Here is a 13,819-nt window from a genome sequence, read left to right as displayed (position 1 = left end):
ACATCTCTATTTTTTTATAAATAAAAATTTAGGTAAATTAAATATCAGAACCCACTGAACTATAAGAACATGTCTATTATGTAACTTTCCAACACATGTCATTTAAAAAATGTGTCTATTATTGCCCCTAGTTAGTACTTCACAACACATGTCATTTAGAAAACGTACTAAAAACTAACAGTAGTATCAAATTTCAGACCTATCTATCTACCATCATCATTTTTTTCGAAAGAAATAAACCACTCTTACAAATATACAATAAATATCACAAATTTTAAAAATATGTATTTTTTTTCCACTATCCGTTCCACTAATTATAATTGCGGAAAATCGAACGGTAGTTCTTCCTATCAAGTCCAATATCAATCACCATTTCACCAATTATGTTTAATATTTTTATATCCATTTTGATTTTAAAGAATTAAACAACTCCAATACCTCAAAATTTAATATTTTAGCATCTGATCTTAAGAATGAAACAACTCTAATACCTCAACATTTAGTTCATATAACCATGACGAAATACTTCCCATGTTTCTGACTACAAAATTATGTATGTTTCAAGATCGCAGAAGGAATGAATATTTGCCTAAATGACTAATAATACATATTCTTTTATCTTCATCATCAACAATGCAAGATTTGCTAAGGTATTTTGCATTAGCTCAATTACATCAAAAAATAACTATAATAGCTCAACCATGAGGTAAAGTCTACTAAGATCAAGAACATTTTACCTACAATGTAGATGTTCAAAGCTAACTGGAAGTACCATAATGACAGAGCTAAGCGAACACTTTACGTAGCTAGACGCGTGTGCGAAAACCAGGTAATATATAAACTCTACTCTAGATCGAGATTTTTCTTCATACTTTCATAGACCATGTAAGTAATGCTAGCAGCTGGCACAACTTTGAGTAGATTTGGAACAAGTCCTTTGTAGAAACCTCTAAAGCCTTCATGCTGAAAAGTTCTGCAAAATGCATCAAACATTCCCTTGTACGCATCGGAACTGTTTGAAGGTTGTGCCTGCAGCCTGAAAGAGTTGAAACATGGTGTGGGGCTGTGAGCAAAGAACAACCAGCTCCGAAAAAGTAAACACAAATGATTCTGGTCATTTCATTCGGGTAAGGATAGTATAAAAGCGACATTATACCTGGTACGAATAACCTGCAGTGGATAGACACAAGTAGCTCCAAGGGTTCCAGAAATTGTTCCACATCCTAGTTGTATTAGAGGACCAGGATCTATGAAAGAGAAAGAAAAAATAAACTATTTCACTTTTCAAAAGGCGAAAATTCTAATAGCATTGTTAATTTGTTATTAAACAAAACATTAGCGGTTGCAGTGATAATATACCATTATCATGAATAATATATCTTCTGGACATGTCTTTCAAGGTATCGTAAACAGCGAGATCAATGCCAGCATAAGGAATCATGCCGATCACAGATGGAAGAAGTCCACGGTAGAAAGCTCGAGGTCCCTCTTGAATCCATATATTCTTTGTGAGTGTTCCGAGATTAGGAGCTCTTCCACCTTCAGAGGCACAAGTCTGTAACCTAGTTTTGATAAGATCCAATGGGTAGATTGCAGTCTGCGCAATTCCACCAGCCACGCCACCTGCTAAAAGCCTCCCAGCAGCACCGATATCGGACTTGTTGCCTTGAGCATCTCTGATCACATTTTTCAGCATTTCAAAAGCATAGAATTTGATGGCACTTTCTGGTGCTACCTTCACAACGTTCAATCCATTGCCGCGGAAAAAACCCCTTAACTTATCTTGCTTCCATATTGTTGTAACTGCTGACATGGCAGAAGAACGTGTAGTCTGGACTTGCAAGACCACCTTCAGACGATCGAGAGGAGCAGTAGCTGTACGTGACGTAGCTCCTGCTATTCCTCCAGCAATAAAATATTTGCTCCGATGAGTGTGCTTGCTAATGTCTTCAGGAATGACAGCTTGATCTCCGATGTCTACATGGTACACTCTCTCCCAGTGGTGATATATATTTTCGATAGTTGCTTCGTGAGGGTAAAGTAGAAGAAAATCTCTCCATTCTTCAAAAGTGATAGTTCCATTGTTGTCTTTGTCAACATGCTCCACGAAGCGAGCAAGCTCCTCTTCATCCATTTCAATCCCTGCAGCAGTGAAACTGCACAGGGTTATGATAAATACTATCAGGTAAAAAACAACTCCCACAGAAAGGCAAAAAAAGGAATACCATTTCAAAATCCACCTTAAGTGTAGTGGCCAGAGTAGATTATTGCGCATAAGAGACCAAGAAAACAAAGATGTAACAAACACAATAAAGAAAGCACAACAACAACAAACAAGCTCATCTCTACTAATTCTTATAATTCTTATCCAGTCTAATATTACCACACATCCAATACAACATCGTCATCTCTGCTATCATAGATCGAACCGCTCTTCCCAAAACCCAAGCATAATGCTGATCTAGAGAATGATTTCCCAAACAACAAAAAAATTATACGCATAAACGCGACATTACATCGGAAAAAGGGAAACATATCAAGCTTTCACTAAAATTGTGAAGGAATATAGAACATCTGCAGTTAGACAACATTCTTTACAGATAAATGTTACAACTGGCGACAAGTTTCCCGATATAGAAGTAAAGCATATCTCTTCACAATCATAGAATCCACAAACCAATTTCCACTTATTCTAAACTACTAAAGTCTAAAAACCAAGGTTATGTGTGTAGTTAACTTATTTATGTCAGAAAAAGCTCTTAACCTTAAAGGTTCTTCCTATGACAAACTTTTCTTCTATTAGAATTTTCCTAATAAACAACTCAACCTACATAAAGAAGCAATTATTTCTTGAAATAATCCATCCTAAGCAAACTCAACCAACCAACTAATAAAGCATAGAAGTGTCAAGTAGTGAACAAAGCAAACAACAAAAATAGTAACAAGTAACCAAAAGAGATAAAAAGGCAAAACAAAAAGAGAATAATGAAAATTGGGAAACAAAGAGAATATACCAGCACTATCAAGTGCATCCCAAAGCTCTTCAGGAAGAATACTACCATTATGTTCCACATCAATTGCTTGAAAGATGCAATAAAGTTCCAATTCCTTAGCATCCATATACCGACGAAACTCATTATATTCAATTCTACCGTCGCTATTAGAATCACAAACCTTGAAAAGCTCCCTTGCGTATTTATACTCTCCCGGAATTTGCAATGCCGATAACCCTCTCTCTATCTGACCATAATCCAAGTACCCATTGTTCCCTGCATCAAAGAAATCGAAAAGGCTTCGAATACGAACATCCCTTTCTTCTTTCGTTTCACCTAAAGCCACAAGCACGTGATCTATAGAAACGTTCGTGGGGATGTTCTTTTTGACACTTCCCCCACCCATCGTGTTAATTCGATCTTTGAAAATTCTAATGAATTATGAGATACCCCTTTCGAGCATTTGAGTTTCTAAACACGAAAGTTTGTGTCTTTGTTTTCAGATCTGAAGTTTAACGTTCTGGGCTCTCATGGGTCGAATCAAAATATCTTCTTCTTGTTCTATCTTCTCTGAGCAATAGATGAGAATTATAGAAATGGTTATTGAGAGACAAATGTTGGACGGAGAAGAGTGAGACGATGATGGAGACGTAGGTGAAGGGTACCTGGAGCTGAAAATTGCATAACTGGTTATTGCGACGGTTTCAACATTTTGTAGCTATTTCTGTGTAACAATTGTGTTGTAATGTAATTTTGGGATGGAAGAAGGGAGTTATTAAGGGAAAATGATTGTTGCAAGTTAAAAAATTGATAAAGTGTGACTGCATTTTGGTGTTGAAATAATACAACTGGATAATAAATGAGGGGAAAAGACAAACTTTATGGGATATTTCCCAAATAACAATGGTATGCTTTTCATTTAGATTCCTTTTATACCATTCAGAAAAATAGATCCCTTTTATTCCACTTAAAATCTAAAAAGACTAACAACATAGACTTGCAACACACATTTTTAGAATACATAGTATTAATTAAAGAGCTTAATTTGTTCCCCTATATTATACTATGAGTCTATTTTGGTCTTGGAGTTTTAAAAATATCATTTTGGTCTCTTAATTTTTTTTTAAATGAACGATGTTTCGTTTGTTTATTTTGTAAGTCAAAGTTAATAAATTTGTTCTATTTGACACTAGTGTGGAATATGAGATGGTTAAATATACATTAATAACGAGCAATGTGGATGTCGGGTAGAATCTAACTCATTAAATCAAATCATAAGACAAAATCTAATTAAGTCCCTATATTGGTTGGAATATGTTTGAAGAATGAAATCAATCAGTGTTAAACGAAGAAATTCGGTGTTGAATGATGAGGAAGACGAAAAAAAATTATCAATATGAGGAGGTAAAACACGAGGCAAAGAAAGTACAATATTGGGATGTGGGGGTTTATTTTGGGGATTTCGAAATGTACAATTTTTTAGGATTATGGAATGCAGGCTTTAATACGAGAATTAAGGTTCATATTGTCGTTATGTACCATTTAGGCATGTTAATGTGCGTCCGAATCAATTGGGAATTTGTTCATAAATAGAGGAATTTGTTTATGTTTTGTTCATCATGGGAGATCGGTTGTAGATGAAAAAATATCTAAGTATAAAAGAATTATATATGAGTTGAAATCCGATTTTGATTAGTAGTATTTTTTAGATGGCAGGGATTGTTAAAGAAGTGGCATATAAGAAAGTTTGAACTTTATGGCACAAGGATCAATATTTGATATACTTATATTTGTTGATAACAAAGGTGCTAAAGATATTGCAGATTTATCTTAAGATTTACTTGAGTGTATAAGTATCTGTACATCATCCACTATAACAATTTGAGTTTTTTGATGATCATATAATGGAAAAAGATATATACCTTGAGGATGTTGTAAACCTTGATGAAGAGAGTGATATTGCTAAAATGTATGAAGAAATGGTCAATATGGAAGATGACTCAATTAATACGGATGACCAAGAAGCTGAAGTGAAATGAACGATGAAGAGGCATGTGTTGAAGAAGTTGTAATGAATCAACACCTATATCAGACATGTGTTGAAGAAGTTGTAGTGAATCAACACCTACATCAATACATGGATTGTAAGGTATTGATATTTGTCTCATTATGCATGCTAATTAAGTGTGGATTAATTTGTAGACTAACATGTTTTATCTGATTCATGTGGTAGAATGTCTGTTGAGCATATTTTGATGTTAGACACATGCAAAATTTTGGAGACACGTTTTATGTCAACTTGCAAGAAATTCTTTTCTCATGAAATAAATTACAACTTATAGCTTGCCAAAAACCCAATAAGACCGACTCAGTCTAACCAAAGTACTCAATTAACTGACATACAAGTGGACCTCCACTTTGGAGAACCATACAAGAGCATGACTTCCTTCGCCATCTTATTTGTTGATTTGTATTTAACAGTCCTCTGCATCTCATGTCATATCAAGTGGAAACGGTTATATTTGTATCCATTATATAAGTGACTCTTAGTCACGCCCAAGTACTCGCTCATTCACAATTGCAATAGTTCCACCTTTCTCAACTCTTCACTTGCGTGTTGTAGTGTTAACCTTGAAGGTGCCCCCTCCTTTAATCACTAAAGACCTCATACACCGTACATGAATCCTTTCCAAGGTGGTCATCTTCAAACACTCTTCCATTTTTGTTCTAATACGAAATAATGAAGTTGTTTACGGGAATTGTGTTCTAGTTCTCACAAACTTTTCGTTTGTTAGATGATAGGCTTCGATCTAGAGGGGGTAAACAGATCACTAGTAAAAAGTTTAACAAAAAAATTGTTTTGAAAATTTTATGGCGAGCGGAAGTAACTCGGCTTGAATCATCTAACTGAACCTCTATCGAAAAGCTCGGATATGCGTTAATGCTATCAACGTATGATAATGAACACAAATTGATCAAAGACTTTCAATCACTACTAATTGAATGATATGCTATAAGTATAGTTTATTCCCAATAATAAAACACACACAAAATCTATTGAGACAAGTTATCGAACACCTTGTGTGCAATCAATTTTGTTTGGAAATTTATATGGTTTTGTTGATCTTAAAATCTAATCAAAATCTAAAGGATTGTGATTAACTCAACAAAACCTCTTTCAAAAGATAATCAAATATATTATTCAAACGTATTGATCGCACGATCAATGAATTCAACAATTTGGAAATGAAAAATAAGAGAGAGAGAGAGAGAGAGAGAGAGAGAGAGAGAGAGTACACAAGGACTTTTTTAGGCAGTTCCCTAATTGACCTTGCCATGGGTACGTCTGCTCTCAATTCGAACTCGAATTGAGATAATAAAATTAACCTTACTTTGCAAAAGTATAATACAAGAGAAATGTAGCAATCCAACCCTACAAACCATAAGTTTGATGTTGATTATGATACTTTCTCTTCCCTTGATTAAAGTTTGATCAAGTAACCGAACAATACCAATTTGATTCACCATCTCACGCTACTTCTTTGCAAGAAAGCCCTTGTTCTTCAAAGCTTTCACTCGATCGAATCCAAACTATGAATTATTGTAACCCAAAATTTACCAATATTATCCACCGTCCCAGGCTCCTCCTTTGTAAGAACCTCTCGTTATTCAAAGCCTTCACACGATCGGATCCAAATTGTGTAATCCTGTCTAAAACCTCCAAATCCCAAATTTATCTTGAAGGAAAACTCCAACTCAATTTTCTTATTTGAAATCCTCAAAGATCTCAACCCAATTTACAATTCAACAACCTAAATTGGATGTTATAAATCCTAATTCTATATGGAACCCGAACAAAGAATGATTATTTGTAGTTTTTTTGTATGTATGCATAAAATGAGGTTGAAGATGATGACAACTCTTTGAAATATCGATTTCGTATAGGTTTACTCTAGAATCTTACTAGAAATGATGCATGTATGAAGTATTTATTTGCATGCATGTTTGGAGGAACAAAATGAATGCAAAAGATTTGAAAAAGTCATGAATTTTTTTAAAAATATGTTGCATGTGTCTATGTGTATAGGTCATGTGTCGACCTGTATAGGCGACACATCAAACATAAGCTATAAGCTTTAAAATAAGGTACATTAGTCGACCTCTAAATCGTATGTGTCGACCTGCATAGATCATGCACCGACCTATGCAGTCAACACATGCTACATGCTTTAAAAATGGCTTACATGTGTCGACCTATACAGTCAACACAAGCTACAGGATTTAAAAATGACTTACATGTGTCGACCTGTAGCACGTATGTGTTAAAACATATATTGTTTTTCCCATAAAAACCTGTTTTTAATGCATGCCACCTTTTCTAAATCCTTTCAAAAAAAATTATGCTTCCTAATGCTAAGATGCACATTAAGACTTAGAGGATATCATCCCATATACATAAACGCTAAAGTATCATAGTTTTGTCATCATACAAAAGACATCTAACTAGAAGTTGTACTTGCATACTCCCCTTTTCTGATGATGGAAAAACTTGAGACAATTTGTTTTGTATCTTCATGAAGGCTCCCCTGAGTGTATGCATCCCAACTTCATCTTGCAGATTCTTCTCCCCCTTTGACAACATCAAAAAGAGACATAATAATTCATAAAAAGTATCTTATATCACACATATACTAATAGAACACACATAGGTGTTTGCAAAGATAATATCATCAATAAAACATCACTCATATAGAATGATGTAAATATTGAAAATGCCTAAACATAAATAGAAGCATTTAAAGAAACAATATCACATGGTTGCCACAACTTATGCCAAATAACATATACCATAAACATGAAAGATGAAGGATGCAATGCAATCAAAAACTCTTGAGTTTCTTCAAAAGCGACACGATTACGTGACATATGCCTTTGGTGTTCCCGAATGCTGCACACGCATGGCTCTAGCAAGGCGATATATAGATTTATCACCACTCAAACCAAAAATAGAGATGTTATCATAACAATGACACACTACAATGTTTTTTTGACATTATAAAATGTTCAAACATATTTCATGCCAGAATAAATAGCACACTTACACTCAAAGAATATATTTCAAGTATGAAATAAGAATAGCATGAAGTCACTATAAGCTTATAAATTGAAATACATCAATTGAAATTTTTGGAAGCGAACATTCATGTACTATTTCATACATAAAAAATATCAAGCATTTGGAACATAAAAGCATGCAAAAGTAAAATCTTACTTTCAAAGAGGGAAAATAGAAAAATATTACCTCGCTTAAGAATTGATGAATGATGCACTCATACGTGAACTTCCAAGAAAATTTAGAGCAAAGGTATATAAAGTGTATGCAACAAATCATACTTAGGCAAGATTTGAGATATCAAGTATCCTCAATTCCCTTCGAAGGTTGAAAAACGGTCTAGTCGCAAGAGGCTTTGTAAAGTTATTCGCAAGTTAATTCTCAACATCAACATGCTCAAATACGACGTCTCCTTTTCAACATGGTCACATAGGAAGTGGTGATGTATCCCAATATGCTTAGTGCGAGAGTGTAACACCGAATTTTGGTTAGATTAATAACACTAATGTTGTCGCACATAATAGGAATACTTCATAGTTTAATATCAAAATCAAGTAGTTGTTGTTTGAGCCACACAATTTGAGCATAACAAATATCGGTTGCTATTTATTCCACCTCGGTAGTTGACAAAGCAACGAAAACATGTTTCTTGCTATGCTAACTTATTAAGGAGTTTAAATATATGGGCAAGTTCCACTAATACTCTTCATATCTAATTTGCAACTAGAAAAATCAGAATTGGTATAACCAACCAAATTGCAATTGCTTCCCTTGGAATTCCAAAGCCCATACTTAGATGTACCATGAAGGTATCTAAGAATATGTTTTACAACTTTTAAATGTGATTCCTTAAGAGCCGGTTGATAATGAGTGTACATACAGACGCTAAACATAATGTCTTGCCTAAATGCATTAAGATATAGAAGAGAACCAATCATACCTCCTTATTGACATCAACATCCTTACAATTTCCATTCCTTTCCAAGTTCCTATTTATGGGCATTAGAGTATCAATTGATTTTTCATCTTCCATACCAAATATCTTTAGTAATTTATTGCAACATTTTTTTGACACATGAATGTCCCTTCGTTAAGTTGCTTAATTTAAAGACCAAGGGAGTAATCCAACTCCCCCGTGAGACTCATCTCAAACTCACCCTGCATAAGCTTAGAAAACACCTTGACAAATTGCATGTCAGTGGAACCAAAAAATGATATTATCGACATAACTTTGAACTCTTTGGAGCAAGCATGAAATATCAATAGTATAGAATACATGTAAAAGTATTAAGACGAGATCACTAAAAACATGTAAATTGAAACACATCATGGTTATCAATTGAAATTTTTGAAATGAACACTCATAACATGTATCATACACAAAGTATATCATATACCTTTGAAAAATAAACAGGTAAAAGAAAGAACTTACTTACAAAGTGAAAATTGAAACAACATTACCTCACCGTCCAAATGACAGAAGATGAACATGCATTCCACAAGGAACTCTCGAATGGAAGTTAGAATAAATGCAAAACATGCCACAAACTCTTTTGACAACAAACATTATTACCACTTTTCTCTTTGCAAAATTACCTGAAAGTGTGATTAATAATGTATCCAAGAAGATTATTGATTTGATGATCATCCTTTATTGTTGGACTTTCATTCTTGTTCAAGTCATGATAGTTATCTTGCTCCTCACAAGTTTCATCGACTTAGGTTGATCAATCCCTTATTCGATGTACTTGAGTATGTCTTTTTGAAGATACACCTACATCATAAGAAAAAGTACCATTTCTTACATTTCTCGGATAGGAAACATTAATAGTAATCAACACACTTTTACCACTTAATAAACACTAGTTGTTGATATCCTTTGGTCACACGGCCCTTCTTCCTTGCCACAAAGCAATGAAATAGGGAGATATCACCCATATCATGTCTTAAGCATCTACAAACGAGATCACATACTCTCTTCATAGAGCCAAAACATTTATCCTGCAAGATCAATGAAAAGTGCTAGGTACCCAATCTTCATTGGGTCCTTGAGGATTTGTGAAACCTTGGTTGCATTTGGGTAACCATTGATAAACACCTTTAAGAACAAAGAGTCTCTTAAATTTGCATTTTCAATAGTGTGACCTTTCTTGCAATAATAATAACAAGATAAATTATGATGAGATGTACTTTTTCTATTTGATTCCTTTTGAACATATTTATACTTTTTATATGAAGGGTTCAAAGATCGTTTAAACTTTGATGATCAATAGAAAATGTAATCATTTGTTGTAATCCCTTATCCAATTTAGCTTGAAGAGTATTTACCTCTTTTTTTCCAAATGTGACTGATAACACGAAAATACATCGTATATTTGCCTTGATTTACATTAAAAAATCATACCACTTTCATTTATATTCCGATTATTCCGCAAGTATTCGAGTTATTTTTGCAGGTATTTCAATTCCCATGTTTAAATGAGCAAAGTATAGAAAAGGAAGGAAAAGAAGAAGAAACAGAAGAGAAAACAGCAGAAAAGCAGAAAATATAAATCATGTGCATGTGACGACCGTCACAAACCTTGTCCCGACCGTCACGCCCGTCACACCCTGGGTGTCACGATCGTCATAGGCCCACCACGACCGTCACAAGGCCAAAAGCAGCGTATTGAATTTGTCAACAGAAGTGATCCACACGCCCATTTTTCTCGTTCCTCAGCCCATTTTCCCGTGAATTTCTCACTCAACCAAGTCACCCTTATTTCTCTCAACTGCCAAGACCAAATGGAGAATATAAAAGGATGGAAGTTGGAAACCTACGGGCACGCTTGATTTTCCTCCCTGAAGCCAGCTTTCAAGATTTTTCTCTGCAATTTATTTTCTACAACAATTCTATTTTCTACTATTATTTTTCTTCAGCAACATTGTTTTCTTTTACCGCAATTTAGTTACCGTTCCGTTCAGAGTTTCCGTTTTCCCTTTCCCTTTCCGTTTTTCATTTAGCCAAAGTAGTAGTTTCCTATACTAGGGAACTACTGCAATTTATTCAATTTAGTTTAAACAATTATTTCGAATAAGCAGAATCCTACCGACCTGTGGAGGACTGCTCAAGTACTTCAAGATTCGACATATTCTATTAATCCAATTTCCAGGTTTTTATTCAATTATTATTATTATTGCTTTATTATTATTATAATCATGTTTGCTTTATTGTTGATCTGTTTATGTTCGTCTGTGTTTGCGTTATTTAACATGTCCGGCTAAACTACCGGTATCGATATGTAAACAATTTAATTAGACGGGATTTAATAATAATAAGTGTAAAACTTCTTTTCTCAACAATCTTTTTGGCTGTGGTTTTTAATTTAAATTTAATTAACTTTGTCACGAGAGTGAGAAGCTATTTAATACGGTTTTGACACGAGAGTGGGAAATTAACTAAGGTGAGAACCGACAATCGCGAGAGCGTGAGGGTCGAACTGGATAGTAAAAACTAGGCATTGATTTTAAAAACAGCGAGAGCACTTTAAAAGCAATTAGAACTTATTTATTTTCAAAAAGTATTTTTAACTTTAAATGGGACAGTGAGAGCGTACATTCTGACTTAAAAGTATAGTCCGAGTCAACAATCACGAGAGTGTGAGATAAAGCCTTTTAAATGAGTATTTTCTACTAAAAGATATTTGGTAATTAAAATATACACCAGTGACTTATCGAATCTCTGACGATTAATACGTTGCATACTGATATCCTTTGATTAATATTTTCTTAAAAACTTAACTTCCTTTAGATTTAATTTTTGTTCAACCAAACCTCTAAAAATCATCTCCTTAGCTAAACACAGTAACATCGATAGTATTAGTTTGACCATCGGTCCCTATGGGTTCGATATCTTTTAAAACTAAAACGACTAGACTGTGCACTTGCAGTCAAGTACCCGATATACTATATTCTATATACAGTCACGAGACGTATCAGTGACAAGTTTCACAATCGAACCATGAATGTTCTTCATCCTTATTCTTATCTTTTTGAATATCTACCATAGATTTCTTAAGAGCTCCCATCTTCTATTCGGTTTCTAAAACTTTAGCTTCTAAATATGAAAGGATTCTTTTGTGTGAAGCTATCTTTTTAAGAGCGTCTAACTTCTCTATGTAGATTTTCAAAAGCTTTTTGTAATTGAGAATAAGATAATTCATTAGTAGATTTAAACTTAGAATGACTTGCATTCTTCTTCTTATTTTTGTTGGTCATGAAGTAAATCTTGGTCGATTAGACATTTGAACTTGAGCTTTCATCACTTGAAGAATCACTTTCACTCTCGCAAGCAACATAAGCTCTTCTAGACTTGCTAGATTTATTGTGATGGCCTTTCTCTTTGTCTTTCTTAATCATAAGACAATTCGGCCTATAATGACTGACTTTTCCATAATTGTAGCATGAACTTCTAAGTTTACCCTTCTTATTCTCATCTTCATTTGAGGAGTTATATAGCCTTCCAAATTTGATTAGGTTCTTATCGGAGTGCTTGACTCTATTTTTCCTTATGTACCTATTGTACCTTTTGACGAACAACCTCATCTCTTCATGCTCGGAATTCTCGTCATCACTTGTTTCACAATCACTTTGATCATTGGTTGAGGATCTTGAACTCGAAGTATTTAGAGCAATATACTTATTTTCTACCTCCTTGTCCTTACTTTTCTCCTTCTTTACCTTCTTCTAAAGCTTTTTCTCATGTTTTTCCAAGCAAGTGATTTCTTGCTCATATTATTCTAGTTTCCCAAATAAATTTGTGAGATCAAGTGTTTTAAGATCATTCACTTCTTTGATTATGGTGACCTTGGGTTGAAATTCCCTATTAAGACACCTCAAAAATTTATTAGTAGCAATATCATTGGAAATTGGTTTACCTAGAGCATTCAACTGATTTATAAGATATGTGAACCTCTTTTGCATGTCAGGAAGGGTTTCACCATGCTTCATGTGAAATAGTTCAAACTCTTGATTCAAGGTATTGATCTTAGCTTATTTGACTTCATTAGTTCCCTTGTAGGCAACTTCTAATGTGTCCCACATAGCTTTGGCAGTTTCACAATGGGAAACACGATAATATTCATCAACATCGAGTGTGGTATATGAGAATATTTTGTGCCTTCCAATCATGTGACCGTAATTTATTATTATTATCATTCCATTGATCTTCCGGTTTTGGTATTTATATTTGTGGATTGTAAGGTATTGATATTTGTCTCATTATGCATGCTAATTAAGTGTGGATTAATTTTTACACTAACATGTTTTATCTGATTAATGTTGTAGAATGTATATTGCGCATATTTTTATGTTAGACACATGGAAGATTTTAGAGACAAGTTTTATGTCAACTTGCAAGAAATATTTTGCTCATGTAAGAAATTACAACTTACAGCTTGCCAAAGACCCAATAAGACCGACTTAATCTAACCAAAGTACTCCATCAACTGAGATACATGTGGACTTCCACTTTGGAGAACCATACAAGATAATTACTTCCTTAGCCATCTTCTTTGTTTATTTGCATTTAACGGTCCTTTGCATCCCATGCCAGATCAAGTGGAAATAGTTATATTTACATCCCTTATATAAGTGTGACTCTTAGTCACACCCAGGTACTCACTCATTCACAATTGTAACAGTTCCACCTTTTTGCGCATTGGAGTGTTAACCA

The 13,819-nt window shown here is 34.2% G+C and overlaps 1 protein-coding gene across 2 annotated transcripts; it reads right to left on the bottom strand.

Moving 5' to 3' along the window:
• Positions 1–485: 485 nt before the first annotated feature.
• On the bottom strand, positions 486–3,874 carry LOC127078735 (calcium-dependent mitochondrial ATP-magnesium/phosphate carrier protein 3). Of its 2 annotated transcripts, none has more exons than XM_051019167.1 (4): positions 3,015–3,874; positions 1,360–2,142; positions 1,157–1,247; positions 486–1,036 (listed from the first exon to the last, which is right to left on the bottom strand). In XM_051019167.1, the coding sequence occupies exons 1-4, from the start codon at positions 3,397–3,399 to the stop codon at positions 844–846; spliced, it is 1,452 nt and encodes a 483-aa protein (XP_050875124.1). In that variant the 5' UTR covers positions 3,400–3,874; the 3' UTR covers positions 486–843. The 2 variants fall into 2 exon arrangements, with proteins under 2 accessions (XP_050875124.1, XP_050875125.1); XM_051019168.1 differs by having other exon boundaries at positions 1,360–2,156; positions 3,015–3,195.
• Positions 3,875–13,819: the final 9,945 nt, after the last annotated feature.

Source organism: Lathyrus oleraceus, chromosome 5 (assembly GCF_024323335.1).
Source record: "Lathyrus oleraceus cultivar Zhongwan6 chromosome 5, CAAS_Psat_ZW6_1.0, whole genome shotgun sequence".
In the NCBI taxonomy this organism is placed as follows: Eukaryota; Viridiplantae; Streptophyta; class Magnoliopsida; order Fabales; family Fabaceae; genus Lathyrus; species Lathyrus oleraceus.
Note: the sequence above shows the minus strand (reverse complement) of the source record. Positions and strands in the feature narration are given on the sequence as shown.